This window comes from Myodes glareolus, chromosome 3 (genome assembly GCF_982192425.1).
Source record: "Myodes glareolus chromosome 3, mMyoGla1.1, whole genome shotgun sequence".
NCBI lineage: Eukaryota > Metazoa > Chordata > Mammalia > Rodentia > Cricetidae > Myodes > Myodes glareolus.
In genome coordinates this window covers 71,735,349-71,763,328 of record NC_142028.1, presented here as the reverse complement: position 1 = coordinate 71,763,328, position 27,980 = coordinate 71,735,349, and the positions used below count along the sequence as shown (strand labels likewise).

Here is a 27,980-nt window from a genome sequence, read left to right as displayed (position 1 = left end):
TCTCAGTACAGAGGGGGTGAATAACTGAACAAGTTTGGTATTAACTTTATTCTATTTTCTGTATAACTTTAAGTACATAAAGGTTTATTTCCACAGGCCTCAGGAAACGGGCAGAAGTCACAGGACAATCTCTCTTCCCACCAAAAACAAAACAAAAATCGTTGCATATTTTGGTCAGTGTGTCCTAGAGGGAGAGCTGGGATTTACAATAGCAATGCTGTGCAAGATTCGTACGGAAATCAAGACCCAGACAACCTGCAGTGGAGGTCTCAGTCCTGCTCAGGGGCCCGCAGTGAGGCGCTAAGCTGCCGAGCATGACAGGCATGGGCAGGAAGAGGCCCACCAGACTCCTTGGAATGCTGCTTTGCTTTGCTTTTTTTAAGCTGGCCCATGAGAACCAAGGTGATCATCCCAGAGGAAGGAACAAGGTTTGAGACTTTTTTTCCCCTCAAAAAGGGTACTGCTACTGCAGCTGAGAGCAGAAAGCCTGCTACTTTGTGGTTGAGGCTGACCCAGAATGGAATGCAGAATGAAGGAATGCTTTTAGGAAACAAGTCTGCTTGGAATGCTGAGTGGCAAGCCTTAGCCTTTGGTCCAGTGCAACGCTGGCCTCACTTCTCAACGATGAACAATTAGATTGATTTGAACCTTACGGAGTCACACTGGCTCCTGCTACCCGCCATGCTCGCTGTTAGATTAGTACACATTCTGATCTGTTTGTTTCCAGGATGTTTCCCCCCCCCAAGGACTGTTTATTGGTAGAATGACCCCCAAAGCTGAAAGCTCCAGCCTGGGCCTGCAGCTCTTAAGCACGGACTGTGGTGCAGCTGCGCTGGTGCGGAGCCATGCACCTTCCCGCCAGAGATCCACTGACCTGCTGTCCCGCCCATTCTCAGCCTGAGGTATATTCAGTGAAGGCAGGTAGCTGGGCTTCTCAGAGCAGAGAAGCAGTTTAAGAGCAGAAAGGTAGAGGAAATCTAGAAAAGAACCGTCTTCATACAGATGTATCCCATGGTGTGAAAGGGGAGGGCACAGGACCCGCGGGCATTCGCTTATCCAGCTATCTCTGTCACTGTGGTGACCAACTTCTGCCCATTCCACAAGGTCTTGAACTGCTCAGGGACTGGAAACTCGTTCTGTAAAAAATAGGTAACAAGTTGATAGGAGTAGAGATGGCTCAGCAGTTAAGAGCCCTGGGTTTGATTCCTGGCACCCACGGGGTGGCTCCCAACAATCTATAATTCTGGTTCCAGGTGATCCAACGCCCTCTTCTGACCTTAGGCACCGGTCACACATATGCTGCAACTATGTAATGCTGACAAAACACTCAGACACAAATCCAAAAATCAACAAACTTAGGAGGTAACATATTGGAATCCTGCCTATAGAATGAGCTGGGCAGTTTCTGTTTCACACTTCTGCCAATGCCCGGCTTCCACTTAACCTTGAGAGTAGTGTAGGATGGTGTGAGACAAACCTCACCAGCAGCCATGGCTGCACTGTGCTGCTCACTCTCTGGTGATCTATGACCCTGACAGGCTTAACCCTAGACACCAGCTTGTTGGGGGGGGGGGGGAGGCTCTGACTCTCAGTGAGCTAAGAAAGGCAGGAATGACCCTCCCCTCCCCCTTGGAGTCCCTTCATAGAACTACCTGGCTTCTGTGTGCATTGTTTTGGATTTACCTACAGAATGCCAAATGTTCATCAAATAGTTTTCTCTAATTCAATAAGTCTTTGGTTTAATGAGATAGTCTTACTACATAACCCAGGCTAGCCTCAAACTCCTAGCTCAGCCTCCTGAATTCAGGGAATACATGTGTATACCAAGAGGCTCAGCTCGTTTCTTCCAGTTTTAATGTCATGTTCCTCAGGGATATAACTTAATTGGTAGAGTGCTTGCCTAGCATGCAACAAAGCCCTGAGTTCAATCTTCAGCAGCAAATAAACAGCTGAGATATGGCTATATCTCAGCACGTGGGAGGCAGAGGAGGGAGGATCACCAAAGAGCTCCAGGCCAGCCTGGAATACAAGCGGCCCTGCTAGAAAGAAAGAGAACTTACAAAATCTCCGCCTTCTGTAGGAATGAGGACGTTCATCTCAGAAGATTTGGCACTGACTATCTCACAGTCCAGAGAGTTCTTGCTCAGGTAAGCATGGCAGCCATCTGTTTTGTTAATGGAAATGGTTGGCACTTTCCCCATCACCTGTAGAGAAAACCAAGGCAACTGAGTTCCAGCAGAGAAGGGTAGACTAAGCTGCGGAGAGAATGTTCACTGTTTTAAGTGATTGTACTACTTCACAAAAGCCCCCCAGTGCACAACAGCTATTAGAAATGGATGGGCCGGGCTAAGTCCTGGAAAGAGCTCCCTTAAAGAGCCAACTTCTGCCACATGCAAACCAGCTCAGCTTACAGACTTTGGAGAATCAGATTCCTGCCCAAGGAGCATCTGTGAGTCTGCTGTATCTATCAATTAATTCCTCAGGGACTAAAAGAAGGAGCCAAGATATCATTTACCTGAACTTTGACATCTCTACTATTGATTATCTCCACAATGCCCACCACGTCATCAAACACCAGGCCGAGCTTCTTACAGTTATCTAGGAGAAGAAAGGAAGCAGATCAACAGTGTAACTGCAAAGGACAGAGGATAAGGATTTCCAAAGAGGTGGAAATGACTCTAGCCCGCTCGGGCTTTAGGTCAGAACCTGCCTAGGGCAGCAAGGAGGACTCACCTACTGTAATGGAGTTAATTTTGCCCTTGATTTGCAATGTCGTGTTGACACACTTGTATATGTAAGCCACCTGTTTCAGCTCAGTGTCCTCAATCAACAGGTTGGAAACATTCTCCTGGTTTTCCTATGAAGACACACCCCAGGATTCTCAGCACAAAGCACACATCCACAAAACCAACACCTTACCCCAAACCTTTGTTCCTCACTATAAGCCATCCCCTGCACACTTAGCTGAATTCTGGGTAGGTAAAGAACCACTACTCTGCCCCCTCCCCAGAGTCCAGCCCCTTTAACTCACCACTCGCCACTTCTTGCCTTCCAGTTCCAGCAGAGCTGGCTCCTTCTTTGTGGCTGGTTTGGGGGAGGGGCTGGTTTGGGGTTTAGGTGCAGAGAAGGGTTTGGGGCCACTCCGAACTGGACCACTCTGAGCTTTCAGGGCAGGGTTCTTGTGAGTCTTCATGTCATCAGATACATGTTTCAGGGCTGTAAGAATACACAACAGCTACCTTGTTCCTAGTCTTCATATCAGAGCTTGGGCCGAGGCAATAGACAAGGCCTGCTATCACTAGTCCTTAGCAGAAACTTCAAGAACACAACTCGGGAGAGGCCATCTTGCAAGCAGTTTTGGAGAAGTGCTTTTATGGTTTCTCTTGTAATCTAGGTTATATGGTTTTATTAAAAAGCAAAACAAAGACAGCTGTGTGTGTCAAAAGTGAGGAAGGAACAAGAATATGCAAATGCATAAAAACAAATCTTGAAAGGTATGTATCAAATACATACACACAGAATACGTATGTATGTCATAATAAAAAGAGAAATTATGTCACAGTGAAGAAAATCTAGGAAAAGAAAAAGCCTCCTATATAGCAACCCCTCCTAATCAAGTGTGGGCATTTTGGGTTTTTTTTGTTTTTGTTTTTCCCTTTTGGTTTTTTTGAGACAGGGTTTCTCTGTGGCTTTGGAGCCTGTCCTGGAACTAGCTCTTGTAGACCAGGTTGGTCTCGAATTGACAGAGATCCGCCTGCCTCTGCCTCCCAAGTGTTGGGATTAAAGGCGCCACCACTGCCCGTTGGGCATCTTGTTACTATGTATTAATTACACATAATAACTGGTTTCACTGTGAGATTTTCATACATGTATAAATATGTTTTGATCATATTCACCCCATTACCTTCTGCTGTCCCCCTCCATTCCTACAAGCCCCTTCTACTTTCTCGTCCCTATGTGTGACACATGAGCTTCGAGCTTCGTCAGGCTTGCTTATAGGAGCATGGGCAAGAGTTTATCAGCTCTTTTCTGTGATCTAGTCTTTTTCTACTCATATTGATGTATTTGGTTAGAGCCATACAAATTGTTAATATTCAATTAAAATAAAACTTTTTTTAAACTTTTTTTTTTTGGTAAGCAAGTTGACAAAAATATGTTGACTACATAAACGGAAAATGAGTTTTAGCTCTACCATTGCTTGTGGTTGTAATATATTCATTTTTGGAGGTAGAAGCTGTTTTGTGAGGGCCTTACAGCTGGTGGGAGGACCGTGCAATCTGTATTATTCAGCAGGGCTGGATCTATGCATCCCCATAGCTGCTCCAAGAGGTAGTAGTTACATACTAGATTGCTTGCTCCTTAAACAGTACACAGTTCCTTTGGTGCAAAAAGTGTAACATGGCTGCACAGTATGCAATCAAGAGGGTACACCTCAGTTAACAGCCATTTCCCCTAATGCTGTGTTTCCCTATCTACAACACTAGTGGCTTCTATAAATAATAGTCTAAGACTGTTTCATATATTGTTACGAGTACATTCTTAGTCAAGGGTTGTACAATTTAGAATTTCCACCAGCTAGGTAGAGAAGTATTCACTTTCTCTGTAACAGTAGTCCTTTGTATGCGAATTTCCCATGTGACAAGTATAGATCCTCTGCAATGTTAGCATCCCAACACAATGACCTCAGAGACCATGCGGTACTTACTATGTGGCACAGGCTCCGGGAAACCTGCTAGAACTGAGCTGGCTAAGGTGCCCTGGGCATGCTGCCCTGGGCATGCTGTCATTACCCATGTTGAATTTCTACTCTTTAAAATTAAGTATTCACTTTTGCACTTATTAGAGGGAGGGAGAGAGAGAGTCAGAGAACAACTTCCAGGAGTCAGATCTCTTCTTCCACCAAGTGGGTCTCGGGGGTCACACGCAAACCATCAGTCAGGCTTGGGAGTGAGCTCCTTTACCCACTGAGCCAGCTGGTCTTTCATTAAGAATTATTCTTGTGGGCAGGAGGGACTCATGCACAGTGTGCTGTGAGGGTGAGCAGACAATCTGACACTTCTCTCCTCACTTTTGAGGGCCCCAGGGATTGACTGCCATGCTTGTGCTGCAAGCACCTTTACCTGCTCAGCCGTCTCACCGGCCCTTCAATCACAACTCAGTTCAAGTTTGATGTCCCTTTGGGTAATTTGAAGGCCAAGTGTCACCTTTGGGTAACTTGAAAGCAAGTGGCACCCCAAATGAATGTTCCCACATGCAAGCCAGAGTTCTGGTTTAAACTAGCTGTTGTGTCTGGTTGATGGAGTCTAATCCAAACAATTTGCTTTAACAACTGCTCCTGCCAAAATACTCACCATGTGTGATGCTCTCCCCCTGATTAATCTGTGCAAACAGTGCTGAGCGGGAAGCAGAGTCGTCGGAGCTGGAACTTGTAGGGACTGGAGGAGGTGGTGGGCCTGGTGGGGGTGGAGGTGGACCTGACCCAGAGGGTCCGGATGGCAATCCACTCAGTTCTTTTGCCACAGGCCCCTGAATAGGAAGTGCAGGGAATACAGTTACCCTTCTTTATTTGTGGTGCTCTGGGTATTTACTATAGCATTCAGCTTAGTAATTTATAATAGGGGTCTGTCTTTGTACTTTTGAAATTTAGTTTATTTTTAACTTACTTTTTGGTTTTATTATTTTATGTACATGGGTATCTTGCCTTATGCATGTCTGTGTACCACATGTGTGCCTGGTGCTCAGAGGGGACAGAGAGGGTGTTGGAATTACAGACAAAGTTGCCCTATCGGCCTAGAGAATCAAAACCAGGTCCTCTAACAGATCAGCCAGTGCTCTTTACTGCTGGTCCATCTATCCAGTCCCATCTCTCCATTTTTTTTTAATAGATCCTGACTGGCTGTGATATGGGCTGATGTACTTATTTACACATTTTTTTTTCTTTTCTGAGACTCTCATGTATCCCCAGACTGCCCTGGAAGTTACTATGTAGCAGAGGCATAGCCTTGAAATCCTGATCCTCATATCTCTATCCCCTGGGATAACACGTGTGACGTCATGACTTGGTAATTAAGCCCAGAGCTCCTTACATGCTAGGCTAGCACTCTACCAACTCCCAGAGCCTTGTATTTGTAGCGTGTGTGTCTGTGTGCGTGCACGTGCACTCACATGTGCACGCAAGGGAGCAGATGCACCTTTATTATCTGTATTTTTTAATTCCTTGAAAGCTAGGATAGCATGACTCATTCACCCGTATCTGTCCTCCAGCACCAGCAACTGTCCCTGATCAGTATTTAGTAGAGCTGACTAGCATCCAGGCCTGGGGATGGACTTCAGCTGGATGCTTGCCTGGTGTACATGAAACACTGGGTTCATTCCCCAGCACTCTTTAAAGCTGTCGTGGTGGGATGTACCTGTCATCTTAGCACTTGGCAAGGGGAAACATGAGGATCAGAAGTTCAAAGGTTATCCTGGAGAGAAAGAGAAAGGACGAGAACCAACTAACCGTCTTGCTCCAGGCCAGGCTAGTGGTGTGGAACTCCTTGATATAAGCCTGCAGTTCTGTCCATATACTCAAGTAAGCTTTGACCCAGTCGACATGCTTCTTATCCCTGGGGAAATTGAAAAAGAATTTCAGAGAATGATAGTAACTCCAGACCCTCCCGTCCATGAGTTCACATTCTCTTGCTGGGGCATTTCTTAGGCTCTGCTCAATGGCAGCTTCCCTTTCATCAATAATAGTTTTATTTTTAATTATTTTAAGTGTATGAGTGTTTTGCCTATATCTGTATACCATGTGTATGCCTGATGCCAGAGGAGGCCAGAATAGGGTATTGGATTCCCTGACTGGAGATATGAATGGTTATGAGCCTCCAGGTGGGTGTTAGGAATCAAAGCAAGAGTTCTCCCCAAAAGCAGTCAGTGCTCATAACTGCTGAGCCATCTCTTTAGCCTCTTATCAATGATGTTTATCTTAAAACAAAACAAAACAAACAAACAAAAAAACTGGGCATAGTGGTGTACACCTTAATCCCAGCACTTGGGAGGTAGAGGAAGTGGATTTTTTAATCCAATGCCAGCCTGATCTACAGATCAAGTTCCAGGAGAGCCAAGGTTACACAGAAAAACACTGTCTCAAAACAAAACAAAAGAACCAAAATCAAACCTTACTTTCTTATTCTAATTTGAATAAACTCTAGGAGAACAGGAACACTGGGTTTATTTCTATCTTTGGCAGCAGTGCTTAATCAATGTTTTTTAGGACCAGAAATGTGTTTTTCAAAATATACCATAGGCAGAACCTAGTAGCAAAGTGGTAAAAGCAGGCATTTGTGCGGGAGTCACAGTCGAGCCAGGATTACTCGAGTATTGCCATGGAATTGAGGGACTGCATGAGCCCAGCGCCTTCTGTCAAAATATGCTCCCAGCTGGGCGGTGGTGGCACATGCCTTTAACCCCAACACTCAGGAGGCAGAGGTAGACAGATCTCTGTGACTTTGAGGCCTGCCTGGTGTACAGAGTGAGTTCCAGGACAGCCCAGGGCTACACAGAGAAACCCTGTCTCAAAAACAGAAACAATCAAACAAAAAAAAGGAACAATCAGTGTTTATTATAGAAGGTACACTGCACTGTGTCCAGAATGATCCCTTCTCTTTCTAAATGTTAGCTGGAAGACTGTGTGATTACTTAGCCCAAGACCTACTCTCGTCAACTATAAAATGACAGGGTAAATTCCAGGCAGAGTATGGGTAATTCCAGGCTGCTAGAAATATTAAAGAAAGTTGTGGTGTTGTGGGATACACTTCATACAAATGAAGGCTTATTTCTTACACAGCTAGTCAACAAATGTCTACTGACTAATCGTGGTCTGGATAGTTATAGAGCTAGTAATTGTAGTCACTCCAGCTCAAAATTAGCAATGGAGAAGTCACTTAGGACTAGCATAACTATGTGGTGAGAACGTAGCAACTCCCTTCTTAATACCGACATTGGCTAGGCAGCCTTACCTGAGTATGTGAGTATACAAGGTAATTTTCTAGTTAAGTCCTACTGACCCCTTTGCCGCAATACCACTACTGAGACACAGCAACAGAAGAACAAAACCTGATACAAACAAGCAACTCCTAGGCCTGGAGAGATGGCTCGGTGGTTAAGAGCAATGGCTGCTGCTCCAGAGGACCCAGAGTCAGTTCCCAGCACCCACAAGGCAGCTCACAAGGTCTGCAACTCCAGCTCCAGGGGATCCGAAGCTCTCTTCTGGCCTCTGAAGGTACCAGGTATATACAAAATGCAGACTTACACACAGGTAAAACACCAAATCAGAATAATAATTAAAGAGGGGACAACTTAAAAGGCATTAATCCATGTTATCTCCAGCACAACCCCTAAACCGGGAAGACTAAAGACTAGAAGCTGAAGTGTGTCTGCCATTCAGGGCGGAAGAGAAAAGGAAGCAGAAACAGCCCCTGCCTGCAAATGTGCTTTCTATGAGCCAGGGTCCACCTAGCTTCCCACAGAACAGCCCTGAAGTGGGAGAACCAGCATGGAAGCACTCCACAGGACCCAGCTGCGTTTGTCCTGCCCGACCTGGGCAAAGGCTAGACTCACACATCTTTGTACTCCTTGAGGACTCGGTTTGTGTAAAACATGGCAGCATCAGTCATCTCTTTCACAAAGGGGCCGGGCTTTGCAGCCTGTGGAGAAAGAAGCCGTGGGTAACCGGGAGCCCCTGCAGCTGTAACTCCCTGCCCTAGCCCCTCCCTTCGCTCTTACCAGAGCCACCCAGCCCAGGGCCTGGATGCTCTCACTGACAGCCGACAAATGGTTGAAAAACTTGCTGCCGCGGTTCTTCTCCCGGAAGGTTATAACTTCCTGGATCTGCTCCGAAATGGGTGCCAACAAATCAGAAAGCTTATTCTAGGAGAGATGAGGAAAGACTGTGGTTAGCATTTCTATAAAAGCTGTATGTGCTCATCAACTCATGATTCTGAAGGCATGCTTTCTCCCTCTTTATAGAGACTATTCTACGTAACCTAGACTCCAGGATACTCCTGCCTAGAATTATAACCATGAGTCAAAATACCTGATGATGCAAGAATCTGTTACGTCTACAACGAGCACACAGGTAAGCTTCGTATCCCTCCCGCCTTGAGTCATATCACTAAGATATTGCTCACACCCTTCCTCTGCATAAAGTTTCAAGTTCTCAGGAGGGACTTTGTGCTCAGGATCCACATTCTCTACCAGGAAAGCCCACCATTCCGGCCACTTGTCTCTTCTGACCCACTAATAGAAGATGGCACTTTATTTTTGTCTTTTTACTAATGTTCTCTTCTTTCACCTACCCAAATGCTTCACGTGCAGCCACTGCAAGCGTCGATACCATGTGTCCCTATAACCAGTCTTGGCACCTTACCATACACAACACTGCAAACTGTCACTGGACCCATGAACGTTCCTCCTTTCCTTTGTTTCTCTGTGACACATAAGGATGACCTTAAACTCCTCCTGATTTTCTGTCTCTACCTCCCAAATGCTAGAAGTAAAGGTATACTACCAAGCCTGGTGCAAATATGCTTTTCTTTTTTCTGTGGCTTTGTCTGGGTTCTCCTTTGTCCTCAAGGCACCCTGAGCCACACAGCAGCTGCTGAATAGAGATCTGGTGTCAAATGCCGTCAGTGATGCTGCCACTCCAAGCTGCTTAGCACAATGGATGAACCTTGTGTTTCTATTTTTTGATCCTCCCTTCAAAACTAGATTTCCTAACCATGTCAGTTCATAGCTCCTACATGCACACAGCCTAACAAAAGCATGAGAATGTCTTCTCTAAAGGACTAGTCAGTAAACTAGAAAACTTAATTTTCCAAGAAAACTTCATTTCCAGCCGGGCCAGACCTTTTAATTCCAGCACTCGGGAGGCAGAGGCAGGCAGATCTCTGTGAGTTTGATTCAGCCTGGTCTACAGAGTAAGTTTCAGGATAGCCAGGCCTGTTTCACAGAGAAACCCTGTCTCAAAACAAACAAACAAACAAACAAACAAAAAAAGAAGAAAGAAAAGAAAGAAAAAAGAAAAAAAGAAAAAAAAAGAAAAGAAAAAGGAAGTTCTTTCCATTCATGGGGAGCAGATTGGCTTGCAACCTGTGGCTTTGTTAATCCTGGGTCTAAAACATGACAATGTGTCTATTTATTTAGAAACGCACGAGCGTGGAGAAAATACTTAGATAAAACAATCATCACTGAAGACAGATATTTAAATTACCCTGCATTATTTTCACATCACTTAGGCATGGCATTGATCAAGCGTTTTATTCTAGCTTTAGCAAGGTTTGTTTTATAAGCTTCTATGACTAGAAAAGCCTAGGACAGAAGAATCTTTCCTTCTGAGAAAACCCTCATTTCTCTAACTTGACTTAAAGTTCCAGAGGCTTGGGCGCTGCACCACAGCCTTGCCCACCCATCATAAAACCAGAACCACCTCTGTTTGCTGACAGAAGCAGCAACGTCCCAGGGGCAACTCAAGTTATGAACAAAATGGCAGAAAACAAAAGTCAGCAGGGACCGGTAACTACCCAAGGCACCTCCCCTTGAGGGCACTCGATGCAGAATGACTGGATATTACTACAAGTATGATAGGTCTATTAGAGCATGTTGTGACCGCCGCTTGGAGGTTTCTCAGTTTGCCTTGAGCCCTAGAACAAACTAAACCACCTTGTAATGAACTTACACCGGCTGGCTGCTGGCACTGAGAAGCTGTAACCAGGAGAGCTCGCTCCAACTTCAGGCCTGTGTGGACCATCTCTGCCTGCAGGAGAAAACAATCAGCTATCCGTGACACATGACAACTGGAGAGATCCTGCTAAGTATAACCTGAAACTTCCATGTCCACAGGCTCTGGTATCCAAGCCCAGCATGCTGTCTGCTCCATGGATTCTAGAGTCCAGGTACTGATACCAGAATGGCGTTTACTACTACTGTTCTTGTTGGAACTGTCAAGGTCAGATGGCCAGGGCTAGAAATGAGGACAATCACAACAGCTTAGGTGAAGGCGGGTCAGTGAGTTCATATCAGGTGTTTTGGGATTTGTTTGGTAAGGGGCTTGGCATAGAACCCAGGGCCTGTGAGTGCTAGGCAAATGCTCTACCACTGAGCTAACAATATCCCAGGCCCATGGAAATATGTTTAAATTTATTCTTATCCATGTGTCTCTGTGTGCATACACTTCCTTGTGTGCAGATCCCAATGTAGGCCATAAGGAGTCAGACCCCCCCCCAGACGGGAGCCGTAAATGGCTGTGAACCACCAGATGTGGACACTGGGGTGAGAGCTTGGGCCATCTGTAAGAGAATCATGTTTCCAGCTCCTTACTTTAATTTTGATGCTTTGAGATGGGGGTCTCACTTTATAGCCGATCTAAGGATACCTAAGACTGTGGCATCCTCTTGCCTTAGTCTCCCAAGACTAGGATGACAAGCAGGAGCTACATCTGGATTTGTACTTTCAAAGATAAAAATGACATGTTTTGAAATTTTGTTCAAGGGGCTGAAGAGGGCTCAGCAGTTAAGAGCAGCAGCTGTTCTTACAAGAGACCGACCCACAGTTAATTCCTAGAACCCACCAGGGCTCACGCCATCTCTAACTCCCACTTCCAGGGGATCTGATGCCTTCTAGACTGTGGGCACCATGCACACAAGGGTATACAGACATGTATGCAGGCAAAACACCCGGATGCATAAAAAAAAAATTCTAATTTCTTAAATTCTTTCCCAAATGTTACAGAACTGTCCGAAGTCCCCCACCACAGGAAAGTCCCAGCACCGCCCCAGAGCTGAGAGCTCTAATACACTGCCAACAGCTAGTGTATAAGGGGCTCAGGGCCAGTTAGGAAGGTCCTACATATGGTTACTGTTCCCAAATGATCATTCAGTGCCCCAGCAGAAAGGTACTGGCCCCAAAGAAAAGCAGAATGTATATGTGAGTGTGGGATGCCGGTGGTGGTGACAATGTAGGAGGCAGTGCATGAAGGGACGTGGGAGGACAGGCATCTGCCACTGCCTACTCTGTTTCTCACAGGGGACTATAAGTGTGAAAGTAACCCATATTAGCATTCACTAATAACTATCAAGCATGGCTTCATAAGTGCTAAATCAGGATAATGAGCCTTTTGAATAAGCCACCCTCCGCTTGGTTATATAACATGAAGATAAGACTGCAAATGCATTTTTCACCACAAAGATGAACATGGCTGTATTTACGAACAAACAAGCTTTCTCATAAAAGAAACACACAGACTATATAATAAAAACAGGAGCCTAGAAAAATGAAATCGTTTCTGTGCCTGGACCAAGAAGGTAGAAGAAAAGGAGTCAGGAGACTCCAGAGGGCTCGTCAGCCGAGGGTGAAGGAGATGCGAGAAAAGCCGCCAGTCCTGACACAGGAAGGAAAAGAAAGGCCCGCATCCTTACGTGTTTCTGTACGTCTCCCCCAATCTCCTTACTCATCTTCAAGTACTCTGCCACAGGATTGGCAAGCAGCGAGTCAAAGGCTTGCACATATGGAACCGCTCCTGGGGAGGCAGACACACAATAAGAACCATCAGACATCCAACAGAAGGCTTAAAAACTTTCGTGGGTGGTGTGTGCTGGCATGTATGTGGACACCAGAGGACACCTTCAGGTCTCTGTCCTTGCCATCTGCTTTGACACAGCAACCCTTCTTGCTCAGGACTGCACACACCTGGCTGACAAGACCATGAGCCCCCAGGGAGGCAAGTTCCTGTCTCTGCTTCCCATCTCAACACAGGAGCCCTGGGATCATAGACACATGCTCCTGTGTCCAGCGCTAAGTGGGGTCTGAGGATCTGAACTTGGGTTCTCAAGCTTGTTTGGCAAGCATTTAACCTGCTGAGCTATCTATCTCCCCAGACAGGAGATGGTTCTTGAAAAGGGGAAAGTCAAGGAGACACAGTGCAGAAAAAACTAGAGCAGCAGTCAGGCAGCGGAACTCTGTCTCTACCGCCATCACTAACGGCCTCTGCGACATCCTTCCTCTCTAGGCTTAGTGTTCTTCATCTATAAAGTGAAAAGAAACATAATGACCCCCGGATTCCTTCAGCTCCAGTGTTCTATGTCCGTTACTGTATCGGCAAATGGCTAATTGGCCAAATCATTTAGAAATAAGAAACTTTTAATATCATTTATCATTTGAGAGAATGACTAAAGCCATTCTGCGAAAGGACAGGAAACATCACACAAGCAGGAAGTTCTTGTGTTAAAACTACTTAACCACAGAGCTCCTGTGCCACGTCACTTCCTTCCTGATCTGTTCACGGGAGATGAACTGGGAGTGGGCTCTAAAGAAGAAAGTTCACCAGGACAGAAACTAAGGCAGGGACAACACAAGTACCCTGAGGGTCTGGCTTACCTTTTGAAGAGCTGTCTCCGTAGCCACAGTGCATGTCAGAGGTGTGTGACACAGCCTCCAGGCGGCCCACTGCCCTCTCCAATCTTTCTACAAGATTTTGCATGTCGGCCATAATGTTCCACCTGCTGGAACAGATCAGATGTTATGTGTTATTTTAATATTATACCCACATGGGGTGAGAAGGATGCCAGTTCTTCAGAACAGGATAATTTAGTAATAAAATACTGTGGGAAAGTCATCTAGAAAATTTGCAAAACCAGGCAGACTTCATTACGTAAGAAAACTACTCAGGAAAAAGTGTTCACTAATGCAAATCTTATTCAAATACTTATTGAGTACTTAGCATATACTAACAAATATTTGTGGGGGAATTTAGAATTTACAAAGTATGGTCATACATATTTTCTCAGGTTAGCCTCCCCTACAACTATTTGGGATAATAACAATATTCCTTTGGGGTGGGGGAGAGCCCAGGTGTCAATGCTAGGCAAACACTCTCCCACTTAGTCATATCCCCAACGCATTACTGAATTCTTATCTATTGAAATTTAGTTTTAGCGACAGTCAATGACATGTCTCTAGTCACTGATCACCACAGAAGCCAACATTCAGATCTCCTGCTATATGTTTGTACCCCACCCCCAACTTTCTGCTGTCTGCAGTGGGACGTCACAGACCAAGATAAATAGCATCCTTGCTGACTTGAAGGTTGAAAGACGGTATTTAACGTATACACTAACAACTACCCAGCGAATGGGAAAAGCCAAAGATGACAAAAGCTGCAGACAGGGTGGCATGGGGTTTCAGAGAAGGGCTGAATGTATCAGCTGGGAGATCAGATAAGGCTATCATGAAGCTGCCATCTGAGCCAGGCTCCAAAGAGAATGGGTAGGGTCTAGATATGCAGCCAGGAAGAAGAGGACAGACCTGACAGTTTGTTATAGACTTGTCCCTTCCTGAACCAGCCTCATTCACTGTCTAAGATCCTAAAGAAAGGAGAAAGTTGCTGATCTAATTGGACTCTTACTCTACTCTCCCATCCAGATCACTCTCCCTGGCAGGTTAGGCTGGAGGTGTGCAGTCTGTCTTTATGAACCACACATACCGTGCAACCACAGAGGGACAAGGGCCCTGACTACACGTGTGAAGCATTTCCTATCTGCATCTGTACAAGGTAACTGGGAGTGCAGAATTTCAGCTAAAGCCTTGACTTAAATTCTGATTAATCAAAGCATTAGGTAGTTCAAATAAATGAAGCTGACCCGACTCAGTGACTCCCACAACAATTGTGATTCTTCCACAAAATGAGAGTTAGCACACCAGGGTATCTCCCTCTTCCACACTGGCCCCCTTGCAGGAGATAAGCAGCTCACCAGACAATACAACCCCTGTCTGGTCTTCTCTGTCTGCAGGTCCTATCTCTCTGGACCCAGTCACTTGTTACCAAACGTCATTTAAGAGTGTTAGTGAAAAAAAAATAAGCGTGAGAAATCAATGCAGCCTTTCCATTTCCTGACCTGAAGAAGCGGATAAACCTCTAGGTCTACCCTACTCACAAGCAGAGACCGGGGACAGCAGACACTCACTCTCCCTCCCTCATGTTACCAAAAGCATCAAGCAATAGCCATCCTGCTTTCTTGCTCCATTCTGGGCAGAGCACTCACATATAATACACACTATAAATCTAGGGGAAGAAACCAAATCCCGAAGCTCTCATCCACGCACAGCGCTGAACTGTACAATGTACTCTGTCACACACAAAAGCAACCAGTGAGGCCAGCACTAATACAGAAAATACAATACAAACTGCGTAGGGCTGTACATGCTACCACAGCTCTGAAAACGGGTATCATTTTAAGATTGGCTTTTATTTTACATGAATGGGTGTTTTGCTTACAAGTACATTATGTATGTAGATGGCCCACAGAGGCCACAACAGGGGTCAGATCTCCTAGAACTGAAGTTACGGATGGCTGTGAGCTGCTGTGTGGGTGGATGACTGAACTCAGGTCCTCAGGAGAACAGCTAGTGTTCTTAACCACTAAGCCATCTCTCCAGCCCTGAACACTCATTTTAAAAGTTCAATAATAATTCCTCAGGGGCTAGAAAGATGCTCCATGGTTAAAAGTGTGTACTTCTCTTTCACAGGATCTGAGTTTTGTCGCTAGCACCACTTCAGACAGCTCCTAACCCCCTGGAATTCCAACTCCAGGGGATCCAGTGACTTCCGGCCCCTGGGACACATACACAAATACACATAATTAAAGAAAAAAAGAAATCACTCTTCCTCCAACTCCCAAGTTGCTAAAGATGACTCTAAACTCCAGGTTCTCCTGCCTGCACCTCCCACATGCTAAGATTACAGGCACGAACCACCTACCTGGCTAAGGCTACTATTTATAGCTAATCTCTTCCCACTAACCAAACACAGAACCCCAGGGCTTCGGGGTTGTTTCTGTTTGTTTCGTGGGAATAGAGTGAGACTTGATATGTTATGGGAAGGGATGTCCAGAAGCAAAGGGACTGAAAGACAAACCAAATGATACAACTCTCTCCTCCCAAGAGCTCAGATTACAGGTGAGTCACCACTTCTGGCAAGACACACTTCTCACCCTATACACTCCCTTCAGGGTGGCCATGTCCACTTGTCCCTCACCTTCAACTGCTGTCACTGTAGAAGCACACCCAACCCACTCGCAAGCACCATCCATTAAAACTTCAGAGCAGGATATCCAAGTCAAGCCATTCTTCTGGGACTCAGAGTTAACTCAGAGCCACCTTCCACTTAGACATCTATACCTGACTGTCCCTAAGGCACCTCAAACTGAAATACAATTCCTCATCTTCCCCAGCAATCCCTGTCCACACTGTCTCAGTGATCCTGCACTGCCTGGCAGTCACATAACTGCCCAAGCTATAACCTGGACACCGTCAGCCACAGATTAGTGAACAAGAGCGGTCTTTCTGGGTTTTTGTTTTGTAGAGATAGGGTCTCACATAGGGCAAGATCCTCAAACTCCTGATTCTCCTGCCTGCGTCTCCCAAATGCTTCATGAAATATTGTCTGAAATAAACACATTACAGCCTCTATTTTGTATATCTCAAGAACAGATAGATGTCCCTTGCCTTCATCCTGCCTAGAAGAAACCACTGAGGCTTCGCCATGACTGCTGCCGTAACCTCCTAGCTAGTCTCCCTGAACTCAGCACCATGCACTTCGTCATCCACCTCACAGGCAAATGTCATTAGGACGGATTTTTTATTTTGTGTAGACGTGTGTGGATATGGAGGGGGGGCACAGAGAACAATTTTCGGGTGTTGATTCTCTCCTTCTAGGTAGAAGGTTTTCAGGCAGGGTCTCTCACTGTTTCTTGCAGTTGCATCATGTATGTGATCTTTGGTTGACTCTCTTGCCTCCGCCTCCCACCTTGCTGTAAGAATGCCCAGATTACAAATGTGAGCTCCAGCATCCAGCATCTGGGTTTTTTTTTTCCAACATGGGCTCCAGGAATCACACCCAAGCAACAGGTTTGAGCACCGTGAGCTTTTACTCACGAACTATTGCCCTGGCCCATAAAACTAACATGTTTTTATTTGATACCATTTAGCTTTTCCCTCAGCATCAGGTTGAAGTCCAAATGAACCTTTCCCTAAGCGAGCCTTTCATTCTCACCTGTGCTCACCTGGTTTCATCTCTCACTCCACCTATCTCAACCACACTACAGCAACCAGAACTTTCTTGCATTTCCATAAAAAGCCATGTCTTCTTTCATTTACTAGCTTGGTTGCACTTTGCCCTATCTCAGGAACTCTTATTGTCCTTTAAGACTCGGTAAGATATCACCTACCTAAAAAGCATGTTCATGTATGTACTTTCATGATACTATGCACTTATCTCTGCCACCATACAGAGGTTTAAAACCATTTCTTCTTCATATGTATGTATGTGTGTATATATACATAAATATGTATATATAAATCTATACATGTCTATATTTATTTATTTATTTATTTTTGGTTTTTCAAGACAGGGTTTGGTTTCTCTGTAGCTTTTGGAGCCTGTCCTGGAACTAGCTCTTATAGACCAGGCTGGCCTCGAGCTCAGAGATCCGCCTGCCTCTGCCTCCCGAGTGCTGGGATTAAAGGCGTGAGGCACCACCGCCTGGCTTTTAAAATATTTTTAAGTGTTTATTTACTTATTTTTACATATATACCGTTCTGCCTGAATGCCAGAAGTGAGCACCAGATCTCATTATGAATGGTTGTGAGTTACCATGTGGTTGCTGGGAATTGAACTCAGGACCTCTGGAAGAGTAACTAAGCTCTTAACCTCTGAGCCATCTCTCTAGTCCCCTAAAATCATTTCTTAATAACCAAAGGCAAGAGCTGATGAGATGGCTCACCAAATAAGGGCACTTGCCACCAAGCCTAATGCCCTGAGTTAGATCCCCAGAACTCACATAAAGGGAAAAACACTCCTGCAAGCTGTCCTTTCACCTCCATGCTTCTGTGCAGATGGACAGGGACACACACAGACAGACATATGGACAAATGAACACACACACACAATAGCTAGCTAGATGGATGGGTGGATAAAAGAAAATATGGACTGACAGATGGACAAACGAAAGAAAGAAAGAAAGAAAGAAAGAGAGAGAGAGAAAGAGGAAGAAAGAAAGGAAGGAAGGAATGAAGGAAGGAAGGGAGAGAGAGAGAGGAAGAAAGAAAGGAAGGAAGGAATGAAGGAAGGAAGTAAGGGAGAGGGAGAGAGAGGGAGAGAGAGGGAGAGAGAGGGAGAGAGAGGGAGAGAGAGAGAGAGAGAGAGAGAGAGAGAGAGAGAGAGAGAAAGGAACCAACAGGCAGTTTGTCACCCTGGGGCAGGGATCATAGCTTGTCTTTGTATCCAGCATTAGAAAATGACAGGAGCTAAAAATACAGTAGGCTATCCAAAATCAGACCTCTGGATAGATGAACAATTTGAGTGACACCCTACCTACTAATATCTAAACACAGGGCTGGCTTCTCTCCTTCCTTCATCTCTGTGGGGAAGTGGTTTTCTCCTTCTTATTAATTCTTGGCTTGTTTTTACAAAACCTCACCAAAAATAATGTTCACCTAAAAATAAGTCCTGCCTTCTCAGGCACAAATCACATTAATATAGAGATATCTTAAAAGTACCACTTAAAAGTGAAATAATTTATTAGAATATGTAATTTTAGGACCAGGAAGATGGCCTACAGAAGGTAAATACCTGCCACCAAGCCTGACAGCCTGAGTTCAATACTCAGGACCCACAAGTCAGAAAAATAAGACACCCACAGCTGTCCTCTTCCTACACACACCCACACCGTGAATAGTTTCCTTCAATTAAAAATTTGTATGTGCATGTGTGTTTTACCTGCATGTATGTCTGTGTACATATATACCTGGTGCCCAAAAAAAGCCTAAAGAGGGCATCAGATTCCCCTAGGACTTGAGTTATAGACAGTTATGCGCTGCTGTGGGAGTTCTGGGAGTCAAACCCAGGTCCTCTGGAAGAGCGGCTAGTGTCCTTAAGCATCGAACCATCTCTCTAGCCCCCTAAATTTGTTTTTTTTTTTTTGAGGGGGGGAGGAATAAATTGAGCCATCTCTCCAAGCCTACTTACAAGCCCTTTTTTTTTTTTTAAGGGATCCATATGAGGCTAGCCTGGTCTATACAATGAGTTCCAGGCCAGCAAGGGCTACATGAGACTTTTTCTTAAAAGTAATAAAATTAAAAATGAATCCTTTTAAAAAGTGATAGAAACAGGCTATTTAAAAAAAAAAAAAGGCTAGAATGCATAGGGTACGGCATATGGAAATGAGGCTGCTAAGCAAGCTAGGTCAGATATCCAGAGAAAGTCAGATAGTGTCGGGCTTGATATCATAATGAAATGAAAAAAGATAAAAGAAAGAAAAGTATTTCTAGGTACTATGTGGTAAACGGAAGAGGATTTGAATGAAAGAGAAAAAAACAGCGTTTGTAAGATTATTCATCTTTTAGCTGTTCAGAAAAAAAAGGTTACTACAAAAAGATTTCTTTTTTTCCTTTCTTTTTTTCTTTCTTTTTTCAAGACATGCTAACATGCCCAACTCATCATAAATGATATTTCAATGGAAAAAAAACAACCTACAGTAATTGGTGCCTGGGCATTCAAACTAAATAAAAACCATCAATTAGCCTACAAACTTTAGGCAACTGGGTAACTAGCACCTAAATTAAGGGCTGGGATATTTTTCCTTAAGGTTAAAAAGTTTCCCTGCCCAAAGGGGAAAGGTAAAGCTACCTTCCATAGAATCAGCTCCTCTTGATTAAAAGTCACTGTAGAAATCACCTTGGATGCCAGAACAGTCCTTTCAATGTTCTTAGCAATTAGCTGGGCAGCCTCTGACCAAGCACCTTCAGTGATGGAGAGCCTAGACTTCTGAGACAGCCATTTGATTCAACAGCTCAAAGTATTCCTTATATGGAGGCAAACTTGCCTCCCTGCAGCTTCCACCCACTGCTCTCAGCTCTGCCCTTGGAGGGCACACACGACAAGAGGGAACCAGACAGGGAACAAGTGTGACCGTGGGGCCTGACTGGAAGCACAACAGCATTCAGAGGAGGGAGAGAAAGAAAGGCAGTCTGGAATTATAGGTATGGGGGTCTCGGAACGATGAGGCTGAGGCAGTAAGTAGCAGGTTCTATCTGGTTCTAGTTAGGGCCATAAGATGATGTCCGTTTTGGATGTACGGAGTCTGAAGAGAAGACGAAGCTTCTGAATAAAAATGTCGGGTAAGTATTTAGAAAGAGGGCCTGGGAAAGGATCAAGACTGGAGATAATGTTTACAAGTCACTGGCAAGAAGAGCTTCACGACATCACCATGCAGAGCAGAAGGAAACGAGGAGCCTGATTCTCCAGCAATTTCTTTTGTGGTCTGAAACCAAGAAGAACTAGAAATGGCTAAAGAGTCTTGCAGAAGTTGCATCTTTTTCCTCATTCTGCATTTTGTAGTACTGGGGACAGAAGCCAGGCCTGGCTCATACATGCTACACAAACACTGCCGCTGAGCTTTGTGCGAAAACTCTCAACCTCTTCATCCCAACAACTTCCTGCTGCTCAGTGACTCACACAGAAGGCGACAGGCCGGGCTCCTCCAGCAGCTCTGGTCACAACTCCAGAGGCCACCGAGCCAGGCCTAAGAAACGGTTTCTACTTTGTCCCGTGGGAGTTCTAAGTCATCAACTCAAATAAAACGGAAATGAAAGCAATCGTCCAAGTCAGCCTCTATTCCTAATAAACCAGCTGTCCTTGGACTTTCCTCTGTGAGCCTGTTGAGACTTCATCTAAAGAAAGGAGCTATCACGACGCAGTGGAAGTGGCAGCACCAAGATGTTCGCTCACTGTGACCTATTTATTTATCTACCCATCGACTCAGTGACTGCACCCGAGGCTCCTGGTTATGGGGAGCAGCTGAGCACACTGAGGGGAAAAACAAAGACTTACAGTGGCTATCACATTACGGTGAGGGACTTTTCAGCAAATTCTCCTTTTTTCCAAACTTAAAAAAAAAAAAGTATCACTTTCAGCACCAGGAAGCAGAGGCAGGCTGATATCCGAGTTTGAGGCCAGCTGGTCTACAGAATGAGACGCTGTTTCAAAAAGGGGTTAGGAGGTGAGGGAGAACACTATCTCTCAGGACATCTCTTTCAAGCTACCACAAAACTATATTACTTTCTTTTATCCCTAACAATACAGAAATCCTTAGGACTAGACTCTAGACATGCTAACAGGAGATACCTACATACAGGCTGGTGTGCTGGTTGATTTTATATCAACCTGACACAAGCTAGAGTAATCTAAGGAGGACTTCAATTAAGAAAAATGCCTCCATAAGACCCATAGTGATTGATGGAGGAGAGCTCAACCCATGGTGGGGGGGGTACCATCCCTGGGCTGGTGGTCCTGGGTTCTGTAAGAAAGCAGGCTGAGCAAGCCATGGGAAGCAAGCCAGTAAGCAGCACCCCTCAATGACCTCTGCACCAGCTCCTACCTGCAGGATCCTGCCATTGGAGTTCCTGTCCTGACTTCCTTCAATGATAGACTATGATCTGGAAGTGTTAAACAGAATAAAAATAAACCCTTTCCTCTCAAACTTGCTTTTTGGTCATGGAGTTTCGTTGCAGCAATTAAAACCCTGACTAAGCCAGCAGACTTAACCCAGAAACCAAAGAATCGACTCTGCAGAGTAAAGATGTCATCTAAATCTAACCCAAATGAGGAGCCACTGTTCTTCCCTAAGATTTTGGTTTCACTGATGATACCAATGACATTTAGTGCCCAAGTCACTGTCACCTGAGGATTAGATTAAAAGAGAAAAGAAGGGCCTATCTTCTAGGGAGGGAAGGGATCCAACCCAATATCAGGGCTTGTCTCCTATTCCCTCCTGCCATGGTCCTCTGAGACTCCAGGAGTGTTAGGTGAAACGGGTAATATCGCCGAGAGCTGCAGTCAGACTGGGGAACCAGCTGTTTCAGTGGTTTGGGGCTAACAGACAACTCTGTGAGGCTATGGAGTCCTCTCGCCCTCACCCTGAGAAGAGTATTATGAACATTCAGCAGGCCCTTGTTACGTCCTTGTTTACACTGCTCAGCGAACAACCACACTGCTGATTTCTGCCTGGATGGTTGCTTTAATAGAACAGCATTCCCTGCTCACAAATATAAAGATAGATTCAAAGATGAAATCCATCCTTAGCCATGATTCAGCTACAACTAGAGATATGAAAAGATCTGTGATTCTAAGTCTATAATTAACTTAAATATAGGAATTATAATGGCCTCTGGAGGAAAGGAACTGAAACACTCTACCCCCAAAAAAGAACCTCAAACAAAAATAGCAAGGTTGCTTATTCCTTCCATTAAACATTTCAACTACTTTCCAGCCAAATGGAAAAGTTTGGCACATGTCTGGTAATAGAAGGCAAACAAAGTTGCACTGTAGCAGAGTAATATTTTCAGAGCTTTGGCTGTTTTTTTTAATTGGGCTTATATAATGGTATATCAAGAAGAAGTAATTTCATGGTGAGTGCTGAAGTTATACTAATTTAAAAACTGAGAAACTACAAGCCTATCAACTGTATAATCCCCATCCTCTAGACCCAAGCAAGCTAGCAGTATGAACATGAACAAAGCAGGAGTTTACACAGCCACAGCATTGGGAGAGGCAAATCTGCTAACCTGCAGGTAAGTAACACAAACTTTGCTGCTAGCACCTGCCAATCATTGGCCTTTCTCTATGAAAAGATGCAATTGGGGTGCTGGAGAGATGGCTCATCAGTTATGAGCACTTGCTGCTCTCAGAAAGGACCCTGAGGTTGCCAGCGCCACATCAGGTGGTTCACAACTGTTCATAGCCAGCTCCAGGGGATCCAATGCTGCCTTCTGGCCTCTACAAGCAGCAAGAGTGTGATTTACATACATCACTTGGGCACACATCCACATAAAATAAATAAATAGATGGATAAGTAAATAAATAAATGAATAAATAAATAAATGTTTAAAAAAATAACTGAAACAGAGGGATGCCCAGGAGGATGGCAAGTTCTTTGAAGACAACCAAGGACTTCCTTGAAAGCACAATAACTTCCCAGTGCCGCAATGAAAACAAATGAGTCCTTCATTCCAGAGTACGAAATGCTTATAATGTGCTCAGTGCAGCTACAGAGCCTCCTCAGATCCCTAAGTTGAGGAAAGAAGTCCCTGAAGAAAGCACAGCTATGCTGTCTATTACGCTTATGTATTGTGTGTGGATGCACACATGCTACAGTGCATGTGTCGAGGTCAGAGGACAACTTGCAGGAGTCGGTTCTCTCTCTCCTTCCACCACGTGAGTCCCAGGAACACACCTCAGGTGGCCGTGCTTAGCAGTAAGGGCCATTGCATCATGAGCCATCTCACCAGCGCCTACGGAGTTGTCCTCAGCAGTTCTCCACCAGGAGAAATTCCTTCCTCCATAGAACATTTAGCAATGTCTGAAGACATTTTTGGTTGTCACAATTGAGGAAGTGCTACCAGCATGCAATTGATAGAAGCCAAGGATGCTGCCAAACATCTTTATAGGACGGTCCAAGTGTCAACTGTGCCAAGGCTGAAAAAAACTGTTCTAATATAAGAAGCATAAGGGAAGTACAAATGACTCACATAAAATGCTAATCTGCGTTAGAAAGTCAAGTGTGCATATTAATTTAGGTAAGTGTCTGAGTGGGGCGGCTACAGCTCAGTGGTAGACAAGCAAACGCAAGGCCCGGACTAATACCCCACACTTCCAAAACACAACACAACACGGCACAGCACAGTACAACTCATAAGAGTCTAGTCATGGAGACACCATAAATTGGAAAAGTAATTTAGACTTGATTCTTTGGGATGTGAACTTTTCAATAATAACGCGAATAATGGACAGAGGCTGAAAAAAAAGTATTCATTTTAAGGAATTTTCAAAGACTCACTCTGGTGCAAAGTGGAATGTCAGGCACAGAAGACAGGCTAGTGGTAGATAAACTGACGATGATATCTAAAGGAATATCACAACCACTGGGTGAGATAAAGTATATGGCCCTCAGATTTCAAACCTCGGCATTAAATTTCAAACCAAAGGGCTTAACTTCCAGTAACATTAAGCACAATGAATCTTGTCTCACAGAAAACTGAAATGAAGAAATTGTACCTTTAAAGACTCAGTCTCTGGTTTTTGTTTGTTTGTTTGTTTTTCGAAACAGGGTTTCCTCTGTAGCTTTGGAGCCTGTCCCGGAACTAGCTCTTGTAGACCAGGATGGCCTCGAACTCAGAGAGATCCACCTGCCTTTGCCTCCCTCCTGAGTGCTGGGATTAAAGGTGTGTACCACCACCACCTGGCTTGTTTTTTTCTTTTTTTAAAAATCAACTAAAAATTGCGTGCACTACCAAGAACATGGACAAAGAGGTCCCAGTCAGGATGGAAACCTTTCACAAACATTGCCTCCTCAGAGCTGGATGCCTTAAGGGGGTCTACAGTGCTAGCTACCTCTTGGCCTGAAGGCTAGGTGATACTTTATTTTATTGCTACCATTTTTATTAAACTTCTCTGAGTCATCAGTTATACTCAGGTGACCTCTGAAGTATTTCCGGAAGACTAGGAAGTACCTACAGAAAGTTCTTCATGCTGGCCCACCCAACCAGCAAACTGATAGCCACAAACTAAAACCCAAACCCATACGGATTGGATACCGAAAGCCCCTAACAACCTGGCAGATCCCCCAGCCCCAGTTTCTGCCAAACTCCAGATCTGAATACTTCTCTAAGCAGTACAGACCAGCCCCACTGCTGCCCCACACCTGTGCTCCTGCAGCGTGCTCCGCCTGGACCACCATACCAGACGTTTTGGCCTGGCTGGCTGAACTACAAATACCTGAAAGGCTCCGGATTTTGTTCTGCTTGGTCACTCCACAACTTCAGTCCTCCTTCCAACAAGCCTTTTACATTCCTTATCTGAATGGTACCACCCGGTTCCTTAGGCCAGAATACCAGCAATTTCTAGACTACAACTACTTCTTCACGCCTAGAAATAACAAGCCTCCAGTTCTCTGGATTCCAGCCTTGATATTTGCCCCTGGCTGGCCTTCAACTCGTGACTCTCCTGCCTCAAACTGCAGGTGCTGACATTACAGTCGTGCACTACTCTGGTAGTGACTCCAGTCTGAAACTGCTCAAACACAACCAACCCCTCCTGGCCATTTCCACTTCCCCTCTCTAGTTCAAGTCCTGACATGGCAGCATCTTTTACATATTGGTCTACTCCAGTGTCTGGTCCCTTCCCATTCTGTCAAGTGAGAAAACCCTTCAAACCCCTCATAGCCTCCAGGCTAAAATCCAAGAGCCTCCATAATGTGATCAGCACCTCTCATTCTCTCCGCTTCTCTAAGTAATACTGGAACTGAACAAGGCTGACTGGTCACTGTCTTCCACAGGCTTAGTCTCAATGTCCTTCCACCTAGGTTCTTTATATGCCTAAGGAAATCGTGAAAGACTTGAGTCTTCCACTTCTGCCTTGAAGTGTGGCCCGGCTATTTCTCCTCTATGCTGTCAGCAGCTCTGTGCTCACACGGTGCACACACTGGGCCATCCTTGATTTGTTGGCCCCTTCCCATGCTGTAAACCCCACAAGTGTATTCCTAGCTACAAGGGCTAAGTGCCTCATCTAATATGTGTTTCACACATAGTAAGGTCCGATAAATGCTTAGCGAATGATGAATGTGTCTGGCCTCACCCTGGGACTTCCCTTCAAGGGGAGCAGTACAAAGGGCTACAGCCGGCAGTTCTGATACTAACCTCTGTCTAAAACATCCTCAGCCCCGTCAGATCTTCCAATGCTTCTGACTCTCCTGCTACCTCCTCCCACAGCACCCTCAACACATCAATAACTACTTCTTCACCCTTTGCCCTGCTAACTCCACGGGGGCAAGGACTAGACTTTCCAAAGCTGTATTTGGCTAACTTCCGCATTGTTGACACAGAATAAATACAATTTTGTTACCTGTTGAATTTAGTCCTGTGAGGAGATCAAACACCTCCACGTGAAAGATGAGCAAAACAAGGCATTAAAAAAAAGTTAAATAAGGAATCCTACGGCTACAGGCACTGGACGACTGAGCCAGACCCAACCTGAACCAGCTGACTGGATCCAGAAGTGGACAGCACCTCCCATAAAGTTAAGCTTGGCTTCCTATTAATAGCGGCAGTCTAAAAGCAAGGGGAACTCTCTGAAAGTAAACGCAGGGCTTACTATTTTAAAGAGGCATTCCAAAAATTTATTTATTTGTTAGTTCCACAAAGCAGGTAGCCTTTAACCTGCAGCTGCCCAGATCCAAAGACTACCCCAAGTTAGAGCGGTTCCAAAGAAATGAACGTAGGAAGGACCCGAATCTGGAAATCTCTCTCTAAAACCAGACTCTTTTCTTCTCCGAGATCAATTTACCCATCCGTGCAATGGGAATGAGACCCGATCAGAATAAAATGCTAAGGTCTCGCAGAGTCCAGCCTCAGAGGAGGCTGTAGACAAAGCTGCTAAATCGAGAGGAAAGTGGCTTCCTCGGGATCTCCCGGCTCATTCTGATACCCCGGCCCCACCTCAAGAGACCGCACCCAGGAACCCGAGATCGCCGAAGCACCACGGTCCCCTCAACAGGGCTCCCCATACATGAGTAGGCTAACAAGGCCATTACCAACACCAGGAACCGGTGGGCCCCAAAGACCACCCCAATCCTTAACCAAACACCAACCCTCACCTTAAGAGTTCCGCCTCACCTCCGGACTGAGATCAGCCGCTCTCCACTTCCGGCAAGAACCGCCCAGCGGTCTTCGCGCGACCCACTTCCGGGCCCTCACTGGGCGCGGCACCCCCACCGGAAATGAAGCGCCAGCTGAAACGCTAGCCCCAGAGAGAGGAAGAAGTTTGGCCGCCTGGCTCGTGACTCCGCCCTCATTCCCCGCCACCGGAGAGAGATTCCGGCCCAGGAGCGCTTGGGAAAGGGCTCCGCCTCCAAGGCGGGGGCGACTAGAAGAAGGGGCGGGTTTGCAGATTGGGCACGCCCCGAGGCCCGGACCAATGAGAATCAGGAGTCCCTGACCAAGCCCCGCCTCCGCAAGGGAGGACAGATGAGTGGCTGAGTTTCCTGTCAGTTTGTGCTCGGTGACTGAGGCTGGTCCGTTTTTTTACCCTCACTCCGGAAGCGGCTCAGGGAACAACAGTAACGCTGAAGGCTCTGGAGAGCCACAGTCTCTGGTGGTGCGGATGTAGCCAAACTCCACCCTTCGCTGGGCGTACGAACTTTGGTTTCCCTGTCTATGGTGCGGAAAAGCACTGGACTCACTGAGGCTGAGCGTAGCAGGCTCGGCTTTGAGCGTCTGGGCATGCCCACCCTTGCTCTGAGGCTCTGAGGCTACGGCTGGGAAGGTGGAGAAAACCTTCCACTCGCGCCCCCACTTCCTGTTTGCTCTGTGCGCTTTGTGACCATAGATGGTCAGGTCTGTGGCCGCTAGAAAGCTTCCGCCCCGAGGCTTTAGAGTCCTTCCTCCCATCCAGCGGGGTGTGGTCCCTGAGAATGAAATGAGCAGAATTAGAGGAGATCTGTCCCATTCCTCAAAAATCTTGCTTTTGAGGCGCCCTCGCCCCAGGCTACGGAGTTTCCGGTGGCTGCTAATGAGTTCATGAGCGACTGAGAACTGTAACCTGCTGGGTCGTCTTCGCCTCCCCGCTTCTTAGACAGGATATCACGTCTTTGTTTTCTCCGGACTTAACACTTTCCAACCGGTCATTATCCTCCCACAAAGATTTATTTCTAGAAAAAAAAAATTGGTGAGCGCTGTGCTAGGGTTCTTACCCCTTAGACTGAGTGACTGACAGCTCCATGTTCAAGTTGAATGCAGGTGTTATATGCCAGAGTCAATCACTCAATAAACACAGTTCTTGTAATAATAGCTACCATTTACTGCGCGCTGACTACATGCCAGGCTTGTACTGA

The 27,980-nt window shown here is 45.6% G+C and overlaps 1 protein-coding gene across 4 annotated transcripts; it reads right to left on the bottom strand.

Annotated features, from left to right (window-relative positions):
- Positions 1-29: 29 nt before the first annotated feature.
- Cap1 (cyclase associated actin cytoskeleton regulatory protein 1) lies at positions 30-26,898 on the bottom strand. 4 transcript variants are annotated; one of them, XM_048434524.3, is made up of 13 exons: positions 26,764-26,898; positions 13,417-13,538; positions 12,459-12,559; positions 10,721-10,798; positions 8,770-8,913; positions 8,605-8,690; positions 6,503-6,608; positions 5,352-5,526; positions 3,032-3,216; positions 2,734-2,857; positions 2,516-2,598; positions 2,061-2,204; positions 30-1,136 (listed from the first exon to the last, which is right to left on the bottom strand). In XM_048434524.3, the coding sequence occupies exons 2-13, from the start codon at positions 13,526-13,528 to the stop codon at positions 1,053-1,055; spliced, it is 1,422 nt and encodes a 473-aa protein (XP_048290481.2). In that variant the 5' UTR covers positions 13,529-13,538; positions 26,764-26,898; the 3' UTR covers positions 30-1,052. The 4 variants fall into 4 exon arrangements, with proteins under 4 accessions (XP_048290481.2, XP_048290479.2, XP_048290478.2 ...); XM_048434522.3 differs by having other exon boundaries at positions 26,745-26,897; XM_048434521.3 differs by having other exon boundaries at positions 13,417-13,541; positions 26,745-26,895.
- Between the last annotated feature and the right edge of the window lie 1,082 nt (positions 26,899-27,980).

Excerpts from the sequence above, each read along its gene's own strand:
- Cap1 (XM_048434524.3), bottom strand. The coding sequence starts at position 13,528 with ATGGCCGACATGCAAAATCTTGTAGAAAGATTGGAGAGGGCAGTGGGC. Across the intron at positions 6,609-8,604 it reads CTCAAGGAGTACAAAGATGT|GGATAAGAAGCATGTCGACT; the intron begins GTGAGTCTAGCC and ends CAATTTCCCCAG. Across the intron at positions 3,217-5,351 it reads GGGGGAGAGCATCACACATG|CCCTGAAACATGTATCTGAT; the intron begins GTGAGTATTTTG and ends GTATTCTTACAG.